Source organism: Lampetra fluviatilis, chromosome 25 (assembly GCF_964198595.1).
Source record: "Lampetra fluviatilis chromosome 25, kcLamFluv1.1, whole genome shotgun sequence".
Lineage (NCBI taxonomy): Eukaryota > Metazoa > Chordata > Hyperoartia > Petromyzontiformes > Petromyzontidae > Lampetra > Lampetra fluviatilis.
The window spans coordinates 9,213,579-9,231,730 of record NC_136299.1 but is presented as its reverse complement, the minus strand read 5'-3'; the positions used below and the strand labels follow the sequence as shown (position 1 = coordinate 9,231,730).

General features: G+C 46.0%; 1 protein-coding gene across 1 annotated transcript in view; it reads left to right on the top strand.

The window, feature by feature from the left end:
• The window catches only part of KNTC1 (kinetochore associated 1), a 70,814-nt gene extending 54,776 nt beyond the window's left edge, over positions 1 to 16,038 (top strand). Inside the window, exons 58-65 of the mRNA XM_078868404.1 lie at positions 655 to 711; positions 1,864 to 1,918; positions 2,183 to 2,246; positions 3,107 to 3,236; positions 5,027 to 5,116; positions 7,215 to 7,363; positions 13,852 to 13,939; positions 15,141 to 16,038. Of these exons, the coding sequence (XP_078724530.1) occupies positions 655 to 711; positions 1,864 to 1,918; positions 2,183 to 2,246; positions 3,107 to 3,236; positions 5,027 to 5,116; positions 7,215 to 7,363; positions 13,852 to 13,939; positions 15,141 to 15,173 (666 nt within the window). The 3' untranslated portion in view covers positions 15,174 to 16,038. The remainder of the gene's footprint in view (positions 1 to 654; positions 712 to 1,863; positions 1,919 to 2,182; positions 2,247 to 3,106; positions 3,237 to 5,026; positions 5,117 to 7,214; positions 7,364 to 13,851; positions 13,940 to 15,140) is intronic.
• The last annotated feature ends 2,114 nt before the right edge of the window (positions 16,039 to 18,152 follow it).

Sequence of the window (18,152 nt, the reverse complement as noted above, 5' to 3'; positions counted from 1 at the left end):
TTGCCCGATGATGCTGGATGCAATTACCAGCGAAACGTCGGTCTACTCAAAAATTGTAAATGTTGTGGTTTCACGCTTCAACACACCGGTGGGCTAAAGCAGTGAACTATTTGTTTTTTGTCAACGTGACACTTTTTTACTGATTGGCCGTGTCGTGTGGTGGAGGGTTACGACACATTTATAAATAACGCGATCTAAACCCAAAAACGTTGATTATGAATCCAGAGGCTGAGTCGACCCACACGAGGTGGGCAGGCTCTCTTCCCGCAATGGATTAGCAATAAGGGACTGTGTATATATATGCGCTCAATATATAGTACTGTATAATACTAAAGTTAGTGCATTACATTTTTACACAAGCTTCAATGGCCCTGTTGCCAACACACTGCCATTTTAAGATTAATATCAAAACACTGGTTGTTGCCAATCGCTGCCAAATAAATACAATTAATGTAAACAAACGTGTGAGCATATGGGACCCTCGTTGCCACTAAAAGCTATTGTCCTGTCTCCCCAAGCCAATTATAGATTGTAGTGTCACTGTGCTGGTAGGTGAAAAATTACGCCAGTCCACAAAACTGCTGAATTTAAGTTTTGCACGGTTGTTGTACGTCACGTGTTACAAAGTACTTGAAATCCGTATCTAATCTACAGATCGATTACCTGCGAGTGGTACTGGTTAGGATCACACCCATCACGTCTCTCTGGCAGGTGAGTGGATCTCCTGCTTGTTTCCTCGCCATAATAAGGCTCCCTTTGCATGGAGTGGCTGCGTGCTTGGAATTACATTGAGAGAGAGGGGAAGGAGGACCACGTGGATCGGAGAATATACGGCGAGTTGGAGACAGCATATTGACTTGAAAAATTAAGTGGGCCTTGGGCAGGGCACGTTGCCAAAATAAATGATGCCCAGTGGTGGAGATTAACGATGGAGTGTTATCCAAAGGTGGGAACACGCCCAGAAGAACGTCCACTGCAGAGGTGCAGCGTTGATTTTTTCTGTGCAGAAGCTACATGGATCATAAACATCGTGAGATCAAGACGGATGGCAATAGTTCTAGATTAGAAGTTTTCGTGACTGCAAGGATTCATACTCTTTGTTTTTTTCGGTAAAGTCACTTAGGTAAAAAATTTAAATAAATTAAATCACGACGTTTCGGAGTCAACACAAGCATCCTTCTTCAGGTGGAACAGTTTTGATGTGACGGTTCCACCTGAAGACGGAAGCTTGTGTTGCCTCCGAAACGTCGTGATTTAATTTATTTAAATGTTTTACCTACGTGACTTTACCGAAAAAACCAAAGAGTATGGATGGCAATAGATTGGGGAGGCCTTCATCCAGCAGTGGATATATCATGGCTGTAGATTAATTTTTATCCAGGGGTTCATTATACCTTGTGGGCTTTAATATTTTCAAGCCAAGGAAGCTCACCCTGGATATGTGTTGGAGCCTCTTGCAGCAAAGAAGCATCACGGAGGAACCTTATTCTAAAAGTTATTTTTACTAAAAAATCATAGCACATTTTTTTGTTCATGGAATGTTTTACGCAGCCAGAAACACCTGAGCATTACAATAATTCAAGATGTTTTATTGAACCTCTGAGTGTAATTAGCTTGACTCAGCACACCTGGAAAGTTTACAAAAGTCGATTATTTTTCTAAAGAGCTAATGAAGTAGTTTGACACGGGCATAGATTTGGACCGAACGATTTATGCTGCCCTATGTGGTTCATTAATCATCTCTACAGTGGCTCTTGTTATCCACTGGTTGTAATAAAAAAGAGCTTCCATGCATAGCCTTTGTTTCATCTATCACTGCTGCTGAGTGTGTCCAAAGAAACTAATTTTTCTTCTATATTTTAGGTTCCAAATTTTGCAAAAACGTGGAGGTCTGTCATCTCAACACCACTGATTGAAGGTTGGTCATTGTTGCTTAAGGGTCATGGATACAATTGATTTCTGTAATTGCTTTCTACTTTGAACTGTTAATGAAATGTTTTCATGCAAATACACAAACATTCTTACAGTTCTTTACAAAGGCAGCTAGTTTTAGTTTGATCCAAGTTTGAAATGTATTTCATTTCCTGCTGTGAAAAGTATTTGTTTTCAAAGTTTAAATGCAATTTTGATTGTGTTCAAATAAATTAAACAACTTAACCTGCTCTGTGCGTCTTTCCTGCAGCTTCCTGCCCTTTGACTCCCAAACAAAAGGATGATTGCCATCACTCTTTCTTGTTACTGCTCAGGTACTTTATAAACAATGTTGATAAGCGATGGTGCAATATAACACTTTGGATTTACAGATGGTCTAAAGCAGCGGTCCCAAACCTTTTTGGCATCAGGGACCGGTTTCGTGGAAGACATCATTGGGTCTTTCCCCCTTTTCAAAGAAGCTCTCCAGCGACGTTTGTTTTTTACTCATTTTGGCTACTAGGGGTTAGCAGCTTGTGGGCTTACCAACACTGTGACTGAGACAAGTGCGCAGTGCGGGAAAGAGGCACAGACGGAAGTGGTAAATAAAATAATGGCCAGGCCACGCGCGGACTCACTCTCACCTCCTGCTGTGCGGCCCGGTACCGGTCCGCGGCCCGGGGGTTGGGGGAGCCCTGGTTTAAAGTCACCCGCAGCTCTAGCAGCTTTTCAATTAAGGGGGTTGGGAGGAGATTTATGATTGAAAGATACATAGAAAATATCATTATAATCTGCACACATTAGGTGCCTTTTAAAACGTCTCAAGGCAATTAGGACTGTAAGTCTCTCATGTAAGACTGCACACGTGCTCGCGAACAGCTAGTGCTGTTAGCGAGCACTTATGATGGCCGAAACAGCACACAAGAGGGTGGGTGGCCAACACCACGCCCGGCCACCTTTTGTTTCCCCACTGGAGATGTTTACACAGCGCACTGGGTACTCATTTGAGGCCGAGTCGGCCTAGGGGAAGTCCACGACCGGTTAAGATAATCGTCACATGGTTTCACAAGTGGCAGGTTTCACAAGTGGATGGTGTGGCGGTTGGGTGGAATTGGGTGTGAAGGTGCAGCTATTCGCACCTCGCCCTCTGGGCAAAGATGCACCGTCACAGTCGCATATGTATGTCGCGTTTCAGATGCCCTGTTCTCGCCGACCTGGACCTTCTGGCTGTCGGCAAGATGTTTTCCCTGCTGGGGCAGCTCGCATTCACGCTGGGCTCCCTGCTGCTCGTCCCCGTTTCTCAGAAGCGCACCCTTCAGCTCCAGGTTGTCACACGCGCCCGCGTTTGCCTCCCCGTTCCTCGCAGTTGTCTGCTATGAAGTAAGGGGCCATCCGTTTAGTACGTACGCATGGAGGGGGGAGGGGGGGTTCACCCAAAGGCGTATGCTTGCGTATGGGGGGTCTACTGACAAAGTATGTACGCATAGGAAACAGGTTGGGGGGGAGGTGAAGCCTCGATAATTTGTCTACATTGGCCTTCAAATGAGCTACAGTTCAGTTTCTTCAGCTGTTAGAGAAGTACTACCGGGAGAAGTAGGACTGTGGGAGAGGTGTCACTTGTATGCCACCGTACCCCTGACTGCTAGCAATCACGCAGCTCAGCTGTGAGTCTGACAGTCTGGCAGCCTGCCCCATGGATTACACATCCTTCAATCTGGCCTCACTGCAGACTGCCGCTGGCTCAATATTTTAGCTGCCACAGGCCAGTGTAAAACGACACCAGTGCATTCACACGACTGAGTCTTCTGACAGTGAGAACAATCAAAAGCTGGATGATGATGACGTCAGCGATGATGTGGATCTTGAGACGGCGGCCCAGCAGACTGCAGCTCACGCTGCTGTGCTTCAGCCTGACATTGTGCGTGTTGACGAAATCCCTATAATACGTAACCTGTCTGACTGGGTTCGGTCGGCGTTTGAACCTAGCGGACACTAGACAATCTTTTTAAAGGTACGCAACTTAATTCTTTAATGCATCCGACGGTGGACTATCTGTTTGCTTAAACACGTTAATATGATTCATCCTTGATCGTTTCTGTGTGGATTAAATACCGGCCGTTCTATAGGATTTGGGGGGTGGGTGGGTGCGTCAAGCTTACGTACGCAGGTCGGGGGGTGGTGTAAAAAGTATGCGTGCGTACAGGGAGGGGTGGAGGGGTCAAGTTTTGACAGATTTTAGCGTACGTACTACATGGATGGCCCTTAAGATGTGGTGTTAAAGGAGGTGGCGCGCGTGGCTAATAGGGGACAAAGGACCCGTTGACCTGAGCCGTGGAGGTAACGCGTCATCGCGAGTGGCGGTAGCGCGTCGTGACGCGAATGCGGAGAGGTGGGGGCGGTGCGTGACGGCCTTGTCACAACACTGAGCTGCCGCCGCTGCTGAGACGCTGGGTTCGAAACCAAGTTTGAGCCACCCAACTGTGATTTCACTGGATTCTCAGTTCTACTGATTTGATGGTCCCTGTCCAGTCAGTTTGCAAAAAAAAACTCCATCGAAATGTAATGTATTGTTTCACTTGATTTAGTTTATTCCAGTGCTGATAATAAAAAAAAAGCATTGCTATAATTGGCATGAGATAGACACAGGAAACATGGCATTTGTCGGGGTTACTTTGAAAATGTTTATGCTGGGTAGTTAAAAGGAATGGCACAACTCAAAAAATCAACGTCAAGCTATATAGAGCTGTCTGCCATAAATCCAATGCTTTATTGATGAGAACATTTACTTTTAGAGGTGGCTTAGTGGTCCAGTGATATTACTGCAGCATGAATTTCGTAAATTTTAATAGAATATTGCAAAGACGTCACGAGCACCACCACGGCTTGGCCAAAATTCACGTTAAAGTCTTCTTCTTACTAACGATACTTCTAAACCCTAGTCGGACAACTCGGAAGACACAGTCTGGACAAATGCTGTATCTGGAAGATCAGATGCATTTTTTTAGATTACGGCTCTTTAAGTCGCCGAATGGCGAGCCTCCCGAACCCATGCGTGTGCCAGCCTTTGCCGAAACGTAATGGTGGCATCGCTTCTGTGCCTCCCACTCTCTGCCAGGGCTTCCTCTCCTCGTGCTGTCTGGACACGCTTCTGACACAGGTCTCGGAGGACGTGGACAAGACGGAATTCTCGGGACTTGCACTCCAGGCACGTTGGGTGCACTCGCCCATGATAAGCCTGCCCTTGGGCAACAAATGGATTTTTTTTTTTCACTCGGGGTGAAGGGGAGGAGAAAAAAATCCTCGTAGGACTGGGCACAGTGCACAGCGCGGTTTCACCGTCTTTGTATGTCACGTCCCTTCGATTTTACTTTCAGTGTCACTTCGAGAGACGCGACGGCTCTTGATGGGCGGAGAATTCTAGCGTTGCATCGCGTACTCGCTGCTCGGCAATAGGGTTTGCCTGCTTATATGATATGCGATCAAAGACTTGTTGTCGTTTGCGATGTTGGCGTTAAGAAATTGCACAAGCGTGACCGTGGAGTTTAATGCATGTGAACGTTTCCTGGAGGTGAGTCAACGTGGCGTTAACAGCAAAAGAACTCCTTGTTTATAAAAATAATGAAATTATCAGCACCCTCTGAAGAAACACATTTTCCTTGACGTTGATGGAGCTGGATGTGAAAGCTCAGCATCTGCTTGCGATGAATTGTGACGAATGCCCCCGTCAGTTATTTGTCGGTATGAATGGCGGATTCGGTGGGGAAACTATGGGGACGGAAGATTGCCAGGGCGCGGATCATCACGACGTATGGCTGGGGCCACGCGCGCCTGCGACTCCCCCCACGACGAGGGATGATGGATGATGTGCTTCGCTTTCGGAGGACAAATTAGCCGCCTTGACTGCACGTTCAGGGCGAAGAAACAATTGAAGCGCCTGTTGGACGCTATAGATTTTTTCGGGGAAATTATCTCTCCTAATTACAATCGTTTCCGCCAATAGACCACAACGTGTAACTTCTCTCTCTGGTGGCGTCCTCGGCAAACACGAGCTCTTCAGATTTTGGGTCCCCTTTTTTTCTTTGATAGAACAGCATCAATTATTCACACATCCCGTAGGGAGATACACCAGTTTGGATAAGCAGCAGTTAGGACAAATGTAGCTGTAGCGTGCGTTAATACAATCCAGCCAAGGTTCGATGACTCCCCGATGCTCGGAAGCAATAAATCATACCAAGCGGCTGGATAGGTGGTGGTGATACGGTCGCCCTGACTGGTACAATACACATCGGTGCGACTCCACCTTCAGCTCAAGGTTGCAACGTCGGACAGTTGTGAAGAAACCGTTAGCGTCGGTTTTTGCAGACAATATTGGTATTATAAATTAATTTTTGGGTGAGGCCACATAATGATCTGGCCAAATTTCCATCCTTAAGATCCTTATTTTATTACCGATTTAAAAATATATTTAACAGGACAATTGTTATTGTTGTATGAGCAACGTCTTCTGTTAATACAACTAACTTGCGTGGAAATTATTAAAGTCAAGAATGTTTATTCCTGATTTTTCAAAGAAGAGACCCATTGCAAGTCTCAAGAGAAAAACCTGCATGACTCTGAAGGGACCTACTCTTAGAGATGTTTGGTCAATTCCTTGTTTGAGTCATTTTGCACGTGGGAGGAAACTGAGAGTGACTGGAAAAAAACCAGCACAAAAGAAAACAGTCACACTTGACGTGGAAAAAGTCAACACCTACTTTCTGCACTGCCTATTACAGGCACCTTGTCGTACAGATGAGCATCACGTACGTAATGACTGCATCTATGTGTGATCCACCAACTCTACGAATCAGATGCCTGAAATCACAAGGACGCATCGTCACCAACACACACACACGGACAACCCCCGAAAATAGTTTGGCAAGTCTCAGTAAAAATTCACCGGCTTAATGAAGGACATTTAATTATTTATTACTGGTTGGAACCTCCTGGTTACACCAGCCCACGGGATTATTGTGTCCGTCCGTCCGTCGTGCAGGGAGGGGCTGGGTGGGGATGGTGGGGCTGGGTGGGCCTGGGTGGGGAGGGACTGGTTACCCCGTGGTGCCCTTATAAAACTCAACGTTTAACCTACTCGCGCCGGCTTGTGCCCGCCCTCACAGTCGGCCATATTTGCGGAATACACCACGCCGCCGTTGACCCTGACCGCTGACCGAGCAACCCAACGTTCCTACCAGCTCCCTCCGCAGGAGTGTGTTTATCTTAACGTTACTGTTCACATTCTCTCTTTCTCTGCGTCGTTGCAGCTGCGTAACGTGGTGCTGAGTCACGTGTTTGAGAAGTCGAAGTTCGAGCGACTACTCGGCTCTGCACACTGGTCACTGGTGTTGAACTACGCTGCTTCCGTGGAGGCGACCCCCAGATCTCTGCTCGCCTTCCTTTCCCAGCATGGCCGGTGAGCGCTGAGAAATCCCGTCATTGTCGTCATTATCGTCGTCATCGTCATCAGCTGTGATATAGCCACCCACTGCCGGATGAAGGCCTCCCCAAGCCACCGACGTTGCTCGGTTTCGTGATGCGACGATCTGTCTTAGCACCAGCATACGAGCTGGTTTTGTTGCTCCATCTCCACGGTAGATGTTCTCCTCTCGGGAGCGTTCTGTCCGTTGGCCGCCACTGCGTCGGTAGTCTCGACCGCCGGACGATCACCCCTTCGGGCAACGTTTCCTGCCCAAGCCCACCTATTTTCCTTAAGTCAACGTGTCGTCTGAAACGGATATCTCATTTTTATTTAATAATGGAAAGCAACTTAATGTGCCTAAAGGGGAGAGGTTTTTACCCGCAATTACGCACGAATCAAAAACATGGACAATTACATGCAGAATGGAACAAAGGCTGAAAAGTGTGCCATAAAGAATAGAATGGTGCATGCTTTGAAAATCTACTGAGACAGGAAGTGGAGCACAGATTATGGAGAATCCCTGGGAGTGAAATTATAACAGGACGGCTCATACTCAAGGGGATTTGTGAATCCCACAGTGGAGCACTAAACTATCATGGCTGGGGGCCTGGGTGCGATTCACATGTTTACAGAGGGTAGTTAAGGCCTGGAGGAGCGAATCTATTTATGGCTTTTTTCTCCATTAGATCTGCCAAGACGGATGTTTTTTTCCTGCCTTGTTTAATTTGCCCACTCACCAATATATAAATCTCGCCCCGAGTCCACAATTTCCATTCCCTAGTGATTCAGCTTCTCATGTATACCAAGTAGTCGCCGTTTTTTTATATCAAGTGGTGACTGTTCTTTTTACAGTCATTGGTGACTGTCCTCAGACCATAAACTCCAGCCCCACCCTCCCCTCCCCACTCAGCCCCACCCTCCCCACCCAGCCCCTTCCCACCCTCCCCTCCCCACCCGGCCCCTCCCTCCCCACCCAGCCCCTCCCTGCACGACGGACACAATAATCTCCTGTGGGCTGGTGTAACCAGAAGGTTCCTACCAGTATCACAAGAAGTTGCCAGTATTTTAACTCGGGTCCCAGTGGTGCCGGCTGAGCACTGAGAGTCTCTCGCATAGCAGTGCAACCCTCCATGTTGGAGGACGACTGTGGAAGAGGATACCACAGAACTACCTCCAAGATCCCTTCAAGTGACCTCTGGTTCATACAGTAGAGGGCACCATGTTCCAACCCACTGTATTATATTAGAGTAATGTTTGTTGCATGATGGTCAAATTTATGTTTTTAATTCTCAGTTGGAACTTAGCCAATTTGGTACAGAACCAAATGTAATATAATATGTCTCCATCATATATCTACCCCTCCACATAAAACAAGTACAGTGATACCTCGGTTCACGAACTTAATTCGTGAACTGACTCTGGTCGCGAACCGAATTGGTCGTGAACCGAGGCACATTTTCCCATAGGGTTCAATGTAAATCCGGTTAATCCGTTCTGACCTTTTTTTTGGTTTTTGAAGCACAAAAATATGAAACAAATTACAATACACATTAGTACTGTACAGTATAGTAATGTATAAAGAGAGAACACTAACCTTGCTTGAGATGACTTCAGTAAGCACTCAAACGGGTGAACTGTACAATACAGTGAGTACAGTATTGTACAGTACAGTAGTACAGTACTGCATGTGCTAAAAAGCACACCAAAAAGCAAAAAGTCACTGAAAGTGTCTTCACAGTACTCACAGTACTTCTTTCTGCGTCTCTTCTTCTCTCCACGATCTTCCTACAGGAAGTCACGACCATGTGACAGCCTGGAAATTGCATTGAAATGGCCGCGGCTCCTGTTCGTGAACCGAAGCGGAGTTCGTGAACCGGAGCATATTTTTATGAACTTTTCTGTTCGTGAACCGAGTTGTTCGTGAACCGAAGCGGAGTTCGTGAACCGGAGCATATTTTTATGAACTTTTCTGTTCGTGAACCGAGTTGTTCGTGAACCGAAGCGGAGTTCGTGAACCGGAGCAGATTTTTATGAACTTTTCTGTTCGTGAACCGAGTTGTTCGTGAACCGAAGCGGAGTTCGTGAACCGGAGCATATTTTTATGAACTTTTCTGTTCGTGAACCGAGTTGTTCGTGAACCGAAGCGGAGTTCGTGAACCGGAGCAGATTTTTATGAACTTTTCTGTTCGTGAACCGAGTTGTTCGTGAACCGAAGCGGAGTTCGTGAACCGGAGCAGATTTTTATGAACTTTTCTGTTCGTGAACCGAGTTGTTCGTGAACCGAAGCGGAGTTCGTGAACCGGAGCAGATTTTTATGAACTTTTCTGTTCGTGAACCGAGTTGTTCGTGAACCGAAGCGGAGTTCGTGAACCGGAGCAGATTTTTATGTACTTTTCTGTTCGTGAACCGAGTTGTTCGTGAACAGAAGCGTTCGTGCACCGAGGTATCACTGTATTGTTACACATCCCATCAGTTGCAAGGCCTTGTGGAAGTGCATAATATCAGCAGCATGTATTCAATACAAGCAAAACGCTCGGCCAGTTTTGACATTACATCATCAGCAGAATCAAACTCTCACATTAACATCACTAGCCCCGACCACTTCTTTATAACCCTTGAGCTACACTCATTTCAAACCTTTTAAAACAGTCTGCCTCAGCAGCAGACCACGCTTTCCCACCTGATGACGGACGCTTATGTGTTGCGCCCGACACGTCGTGATTGATTTTATTTTCTACCTACGTGACTTTACCGAAAGAACCAAAGAGTATAGAATCAAGCTTGCTTGAATCAATAATGCTGAGCTTCCAGATAGAATAGGAAGAACTTTGACTTTTAAGTTATGTTCCTAATTCGACGTAAAACTATATCATACTTAACACAGTAATCTGTATAATGATCACATTTTTAATGAAAGCATATTGTCTGCTTTTTTTGTTACTTTTATGCTCCACAACAACGCTAATGATTATTTTGTCTTGACATAATGGTTATGTTGTGTGCTGTAATAAAACAAAATTAAATTTTTTTTGAGGATTTCACCAGCACACAGTAAGAATGCACGGCACATCGCAGGGTCTTTAACTTCCAATTTGCTGCGCCATCATGTTCCCTTGAATTCCTAACGCTGCGCAGTCCTGGGACCAAATTGGCACGATTACTTTAGGATTCGCATGATCATCGCGTGCGTGTTTGCACGCGCGCCTCGCAAATCTCTTAACGTTCCCGTGGGTGATTCTGCCCGCCTGCAACCCCGTCTCCGCCTCCCAGCAGCGAACCGTAAAAGAGTCCTCCGCCGGTGGGATGTAAACAAAATAAACGCTAAAAACTCGTGGCACGAAAACGTCGTGGAGATTAGGTCCGCCGTGAGCGGAGTGCCGTTTCAACGAAGCCTGTTTTACCCTGGGCCGATGCTTGACAAATAACGACAAGGCCAAAGAGGACAATTAAAAAAGGTGTTCTTTGACACGTAGGTTTTTGCATCCACTCGTAAGCCGACTGTGGCCATTCCGGATAAGGCCGTGCGTTGGACACAGTTTCTCTCAAACGTTTGCCGCTCACTACTGTGGGCATTCTTCCACACTACTCTTGGCCTTCATAGATGCTCACGAACAGCACTTGCCTCACTAAACATCCTGTGTAGGCTAAACAGTCTATTTTGTGATCTAACCCATAACGCTCTTTCTTGCGAACTGGCAGCGAGCCTTCGACACTGTATGTGACCTCAAGGTTCACCCCGCCTGGCACACGTGCTGCGGTGCAGTTGCCATCCTCACTTCGTGGTGAATGGTGGCTGCCGTTCTTGTGTGTGTGTGTGCGTGCGTTTTTGTTTTGTTTTCCCCCATCCTGTGGCAACGCTGCACATGCCGTTAAATGATCGCAGGCAGATCATCTCGGCACTCTGTTTACATTTTCGGTCGGCGGTTGATGAGTTATTTAAATTTGCGTAAAGGGAGCTATAATGTCTGTGAGGATGTACCAACGCAATAAGTGCCCTGATCGAGGAAAAGTTGTTTATCGTCTCACCCCATTGTGGATCCTTTTCCTCCCCGCTGCCTTTTAGACTCCCAAGCACGTGTAGGCAATGTTACTCAACCTCTGCGCTTCCTCCATATTCCCTGAATGTTTAACGTATTGGCCCAGTTCTTTATTGCACGGGCGTCTCACTGGTGTGTGTGTCTTTCATAGATTTACTTGCAGTGGCCAGTCGTGTTGCTTACACCATGAAGTGAGGGGGGTGGGGGGGGCGGATTTGAGACACACCCTCGTGAATAGGACTCGTGCCGTTCTCTTTTAAATATACGGTGCTACGCTACAAAGAGAAATAGATCCGTTAAGAAATCGAATAAGTAACCGACATGCTGCCTGAGACTTCCCGAGCGATTTGGGAAAACAACGAATATGAAGCCTTGTATATCAAAAGTATATACTGCGATATATATAAAAAAAACATTGGGAGTAGTTTATTTTTAGCAGTGTGTGCGCAAGTGGTGGTGTGGGACCGTTCGACTCTTGGGCCTCCCCTAGGTCGACTCAACCTGAAATGAATACCTGATGCAGTGTGACAACATCGCTACGATGGAGACGAAGGCTGCCGGGCGTGGCGATGGCCACCGATCCCCACCCAGTGTGCTGTGCCGGCCTTCATAGGTGCTCGCTCACGGTGCTTGCCCCAAAAAGCCTGACAAGGCTACATGAGGTAGCTTTGTCTTTGGATCTAGATTCAGTGAAAAATTGCATGTGGGGGGCACTCCAGCTAGAGGAGATGGCTTTCAGACCGGCACGCTGTCTGCATGCCAAATGGTTTGGGCGCTTACCGAAGCAGCACTGGTCCACATCTGGGGCAGTGCCCACAATTTGGGCGACCTCATCCTAATTACCCACGTGTGGGGTATTCATGATATTTAAGGCAATTATCCATCGTTTTAGAAAATCTGAATTATTCAGTGGAGCAAGTCAACTATTTGATACGAACACGAAGTTGAATTTGCCGTCATTATCCCGACGTGGACGACACGGTGAGTTCATCGGAGTATGTCCGATGATGTGATTTGTCATCAGACATGTTATGCCCTCGTTAAAAATCCACTCGGTGATTTTTTTTTTCCCCCCAATGATTACCCACATCTTTGTTTGAAGTGTCCGAGATGCACGTTCAAAATCACGGAACTGCTGCCCATCTGTGAAGCAGCCTTGTTTTTAATCCATCACACACTTCCTTTTAACCAACTCACCAAAAAGTTAAAAGCGAAATGCAGGGAATACGTTGGCAAGGGTATAAAAAAATGTTTTTATACAGATTAAAAAAAAAAACCCTCTCTTTATCATATACACACGCTTGTTACAGAAAAAACGTGCAGAAAGCACAACTGTTTGGACTATGCCACCACTGAGGCAGTGTTAATGATGGTGTTTTGTACTAGTATCAACAAAATGTTTTTTTTATTTCATTTACCGCAACTACCAATGGCACAGTCTATCACGATATTAAGTTTTAATTTACATTATCACCCTGGTTACGTGAGTTTGATTCATAGCCACGGCTAACATCAGTGACGAGTGATATCTAAACTCGTATTCAGTCTCAGTCCCTCTATAGTGCTCCGTGCTGACCAGCAGAGGTGTGGACTCGAGTCATGTGACTTGGACTCGAGTCAGACTCGAGTCATGAATTTGATGACTTGCGACTCGACTTGGACTTGCATAACAATGACTTTTTCCCACCTCTGCTGACCAGTGTGTTGAGGTATGAACAAACAACTGCCATGACTATAACCACTGCAGACTTTAATCCAGCAATGCATTGGAAAACGCGCTCTGCGTTATTATATTATTATATAATGATTTTCACATTGTCAAGAAATATCTAATCTTGCACGTGCTGTTAATATATTGGTATACATTTGCAGCTTGTATGAACTTGATGCAGTAACGGTGAGCAAAATTATTAATATTGTTTTCCGAAGTGATTAAAATACTTTTAAGTTTGAATTGTCAGTTCAAGATTTTTTTTTACTTGATATTCAACATGGAAGCACATTGTTGTGCATTTCCATTTTTGCTTTCTTCAAAGTTATATCCCAACTGCGCTGATTGGCGTCATGTGGCAAGACAACCACATATCTATGAAGAGCTGTCGCAGTGATCAGTGCACCACCCCGTGCGATAGAACAGTCCCGAAAGATGACATCACTTAAACGCACTTCATGCAAATATCTAAATTCCCTGCAATGTATATTTGTTAGATTTCGATCAAAACAAAGTTTTTAATTCTCAATCCTAGAATGAATTAATTGAAATTCAAAATTGATTAATGTATCGTTTGTACAGTCATTGGTAATCAGCCTGAAACGGTTTTCTCCAGGAATCTAGTTTAATAATGGACGGCTGAAGCCTGGATTCAAACTCAGAATTTCAGCGTCACAGGCCCAGTGCTCTGACCTCTGTGCCTCCCCTGACACCTCCACTGCGTGATGTTTCAGTCGGAGCGAGGCTGTGGAGCTGCTGAACCACAAGATACGCCGTGGTGAGGAGTTAGATTCCAGCCATTCCCCAGAAGACCTCTTGGAGGTAAGCCGCCACATCAATTCTGATCCCCGCCAACGCAGCAATAACGAAGACAACAAAAAATGTTTCCACGAAAACAAACTGCTACAGTTCTCCAGCTGACACCGCCTTTTAAATGTCATTAATATTGCACCCCAATTGTGCGGGTTTACAGCGTAGTGGAATTTACGTGGCAGTAAAATTAGTCCCGCCCAATATTTGTCGGCACATCACCTTTACTGCCATACGTGCAGAAATGCCACGATGCCGTTGAGTCAAACCGTAAACTCCAGCGTGGGAACGTGTAAGTTCTGTCCCGTGGCCTGGCCAACGGGCATGACGTACACCGTGGGACAGTGTTTTCCTCCAGCGGTAAGTGGCAGAAAGATTTTTCCGTTCTGATGTCATCCGTTGCTAATGCGTGACGACGTGTTCCTGCACGAGCCTGGCTACCTCTTTAAATTTTCATGATTGAGTGCGAGGCCTTGTTGGCCATGTAAGTAACGCTGCACAAAGCACTCTGATGCCCGTCTGCAGTTTAATATCGACCTGTATCAAAATCAATAAATGAATGAGATAATGTGGTCCATTAAAACCGACTCCAAAAGAACCAAGAATGTACAACACTCTCATTACCCACCACTTTTAAATGTGCAAAATATATGCAGGTGGCTTAAACTTCGAGATGTAATAATTTATCCGTTAAACACGTAGGCTTTCGCGACCAATAGTATCCATAATTGAGGTGTTCGGGTTAGATCGCATAAAATAGTGAAATATATTACGTCGGAATATAAAAATGAATAAATCTTCATTTTATGGATTTTTTTATCCAATACGGAGTGTAGCGATGCACTCATTTATCGATTGCTTCTTAAGCTCGCGGTACATAAATCGCATCGCGTGAGTTGCGTGTAATGGGGTTCAGCTGGCCCATGCATCTACTACGGGGCTGCTACGTTCAGCACATTGTGGAAAATAATCGATTGTTAAAGGAAATCGCAACCCTGAATCACGACAATCCATCGCATCGGCGGGGGTGGCGGGACTGATTCGTTACTCCACTACTAACTGGAGTAGGTTGTAGGCTTTCTCAAGCTCATTGTCAGATTAACTTAAAGCCCACGCGGGAAATCGACCACGAAATCTGTATTGCTGCGCCGCGTTGGGTGGGACTCCGCCAGGTGACGACTCGGTGCGTTTTCCGTTGTGCTTTGTCATTTAGCAGGTCCTGGAAGGCCAGAGTTTGGAAATCTGAAGATGTCTCGCGTAGCTGGATTTTCACGAGAGTTAACAAGTGCGTTATCGTCACGCACACCTCAGAAACACTGAGCGAGCGGTGGGACTGCCAGGAGCCAAGGCAAACAGAGAAACTGGTAGCGACGTTATTCACGAGGTTGAGCGTGCACCTAGATGTTGGAGAGCGCGCAGTCATGCAACTCATCGGGGGAATTATAAATCCTCCCCTAAGCGCCATATTAGACCGGATTGCGATATCTATATCGACGCGTCGCCTGCTCGTAAATTCCCTCGGCGATTGTTCTGCTGTCACCATTCACTTGGGCTTTGGGGCGCGGTAACCTTTAGGCACAAAACCGCGCCGCGGGTGCCCATATCTGTTCCCGCAGTCGCTGACATCGCCCTTGAATGCATTGTGGACTTGGCATCCGATGAAGGAGGACAGGAACTGTTGTGTTTAATGTTAATGAGGCCTACCCACCATCCCTTTGGCAAAAACACAATTAGAATTAAATTGTCACTGGGGTACTAAGGATAAGCAGGTTGATGAATGTGTATGAAGACATGCATTGAGTCTGTTTCGTGAAAGCCAGGGGCTGTTAGCTCTTTACAAAGTAGCTTTCTATCTCTGCCACCCCTATTAAAAGTGGTTTGTTCCACGTCAGTGCACCCCCACATGCTTGCACAAGGTGTGGGTTATTCTATTTTTGAGTAAGCCTGTTCTAAGAGGGGTGTTTGGGTATGTTCATTTTTTTCAGTGCTTTTGTAGACACCTTTATCTGGGCGTTTTGCTGTCTTGATGTGTTTATTCTCTGCCAACGTATGTAAGCTTTGCACTTTCAGACTCATTTCTTTCAAAAATACGTATCTATAATGTACAGTGTTCGGACAAGAAAGAATGACATTTCAGATTCCTGACAAATAAATTAGCTTTTAATAAAGATGATTCTTTACGCGCAAATGTCTGTAACGTTTGCTGTTTTTGTTTTTGATGTGGGCTTTGGAAGTTTCAATCATCCGTCAATCGATCAGTGACGGCACACCGCAAAATCACAGGCAATCACTGAAAATCACAGGCAATCACTGTAAACCCTCGATTGCAGCTGCTTTGCAACTACAAGTTGCTCGCAACTGCACGTGGTGAGACGTGGCCCATTGGCGTCAGACCCCCGTCACTCGAGCGCTGGCTGAGGGACAGACAGGAGCCACCGTGTGAAACAAGGAATTTTTAACGAAAACGCACAATCTGCACCTTTTGCCAGCCGTTATTACCGTTGGCGGTCGCGGCATTGGCTTGATGCCGATCCTAAAGCCTCTACCACTGCCCAGCTTGCATTTTAACTGCGATCAACCTCTTTCATTCGTCTAGCCTGGCACGCGTCAAGCTCCACACTTGGTGCCTCTGCATTCTGCTGCGTCCATACGTCGTTATAACAACGGCTCTCTGATGTGGTGCCGTGCCGCGCGTTGCTTGGCGTGACGTCCGACGTGTCGCTGCACATTCAGTTTCAGTTTATTTGGTATAGCCCTGTGAGCCATTCGGCTCTTGAATCAGGTGCAACCACAACAAAACAAAAACATGAGCAAGAAAACATCTTAAAGTGACTATGCGCAAACAAAAAAATACAGGAAAAAACTGCAAAGTCTTCCAGAAAAAGCACCGTACACCAACGCTGTGTGCAAAAATCCCAGTGGGATGCAAGTCCAACAACAATAACCACATTCTGGGAGCTTCTTCAGGAGCTGAATTGAACAAGAAAAGAAGCAAGCTCCCATTCAGGCATGCGGAGCGAAACGTCGGACCTCGTGCCAAACAATACGCTGTACAATTGGAACAGGCCGGAGAGCTGTAACAGCACGACCACAAACAGAAAAACTACGCGGTAATAATGATACAGTAATGTAATCATATACAGCCACTTATAAATCCACTGCTGTATGAAGGCGTTCTCTCACCTTATTGGTCTCGGGAGTTGTTTGACCATACCTCTCCACGCTGGTCAGTGCGTGTTGCCGGGAGGGCACACGGGAATGGTTCAAATATCACTCGGACTCACATTGGCCAAAGACGGGAATCCAACTCAGCTTGACGGGATTATAGTGCAACGCGCTGGTCACTGGCATGCCACCCCAATCGTACATGGGAGGAACTATGTATGTATGTTGAACTTCACCATTGGAACCTCATTTGCCAGTAAAAAATATGATCTTTTTTTTTTAAAGGTGTCCGTTTTTTTTTTAAAGGTGTCAGTTTTGTTGCCAGATAGAAGGGTAAAAAAAACCAATTATCATATTTTTTACTGGCAAATGAGGTTCCAATGACCAATTATCATATGTTGAACTTCTTTCGCACCGTACGTAGCCAACCGTGCTAATTGGAACAATGTACAGTAATAGGGACAGAGGACCTCGCCATAGGAATATTTAATTTCCACCACTCGCTCGGGGGCTTGCCAATGGACGTCAATGGTGCTGCATTGTTGATTTCAGCGGGGAGACAATGACTTCACTTGTGACGCACGAGGTTGCTTGGTGTTGATGGAGAAAAATGTGACGTGCATTCGAGTGGGCAGGAATTTCTTCATTATTAAAAGCCACTTGCTCGGCCGAACAGATGTGAATCACTGCAGTGTGTTAATGGTGCGGAGTGGTGGCGCAGTGGTTAGCGCACTGCTATGAAGCTGGCTATTTGAGGTCGATCCCCGGTCACGGCCATCAACGGTGATGATCGATATCTGAACCGGTCCTGAGTCTTCTCTCCCCCCCCCTTCACCAACCCGCATTGGCCAGCGTAGCGAAATATTTTCAATCAACCCCTTTATTATGTTTTGTATTATTAACACTGCATGGGCCTGATGCAGATTGCTGGATAAATTGGCAGTTTCGCCAAATATCTGGTGTCAAATGTAAAAAACACAAATCGCCACTCGTTTCAACCAATTAGCCAAAATGTTACGCCGGAAATGTATGAAAAGGTGTTTTTTTTTTTACCGCCAAC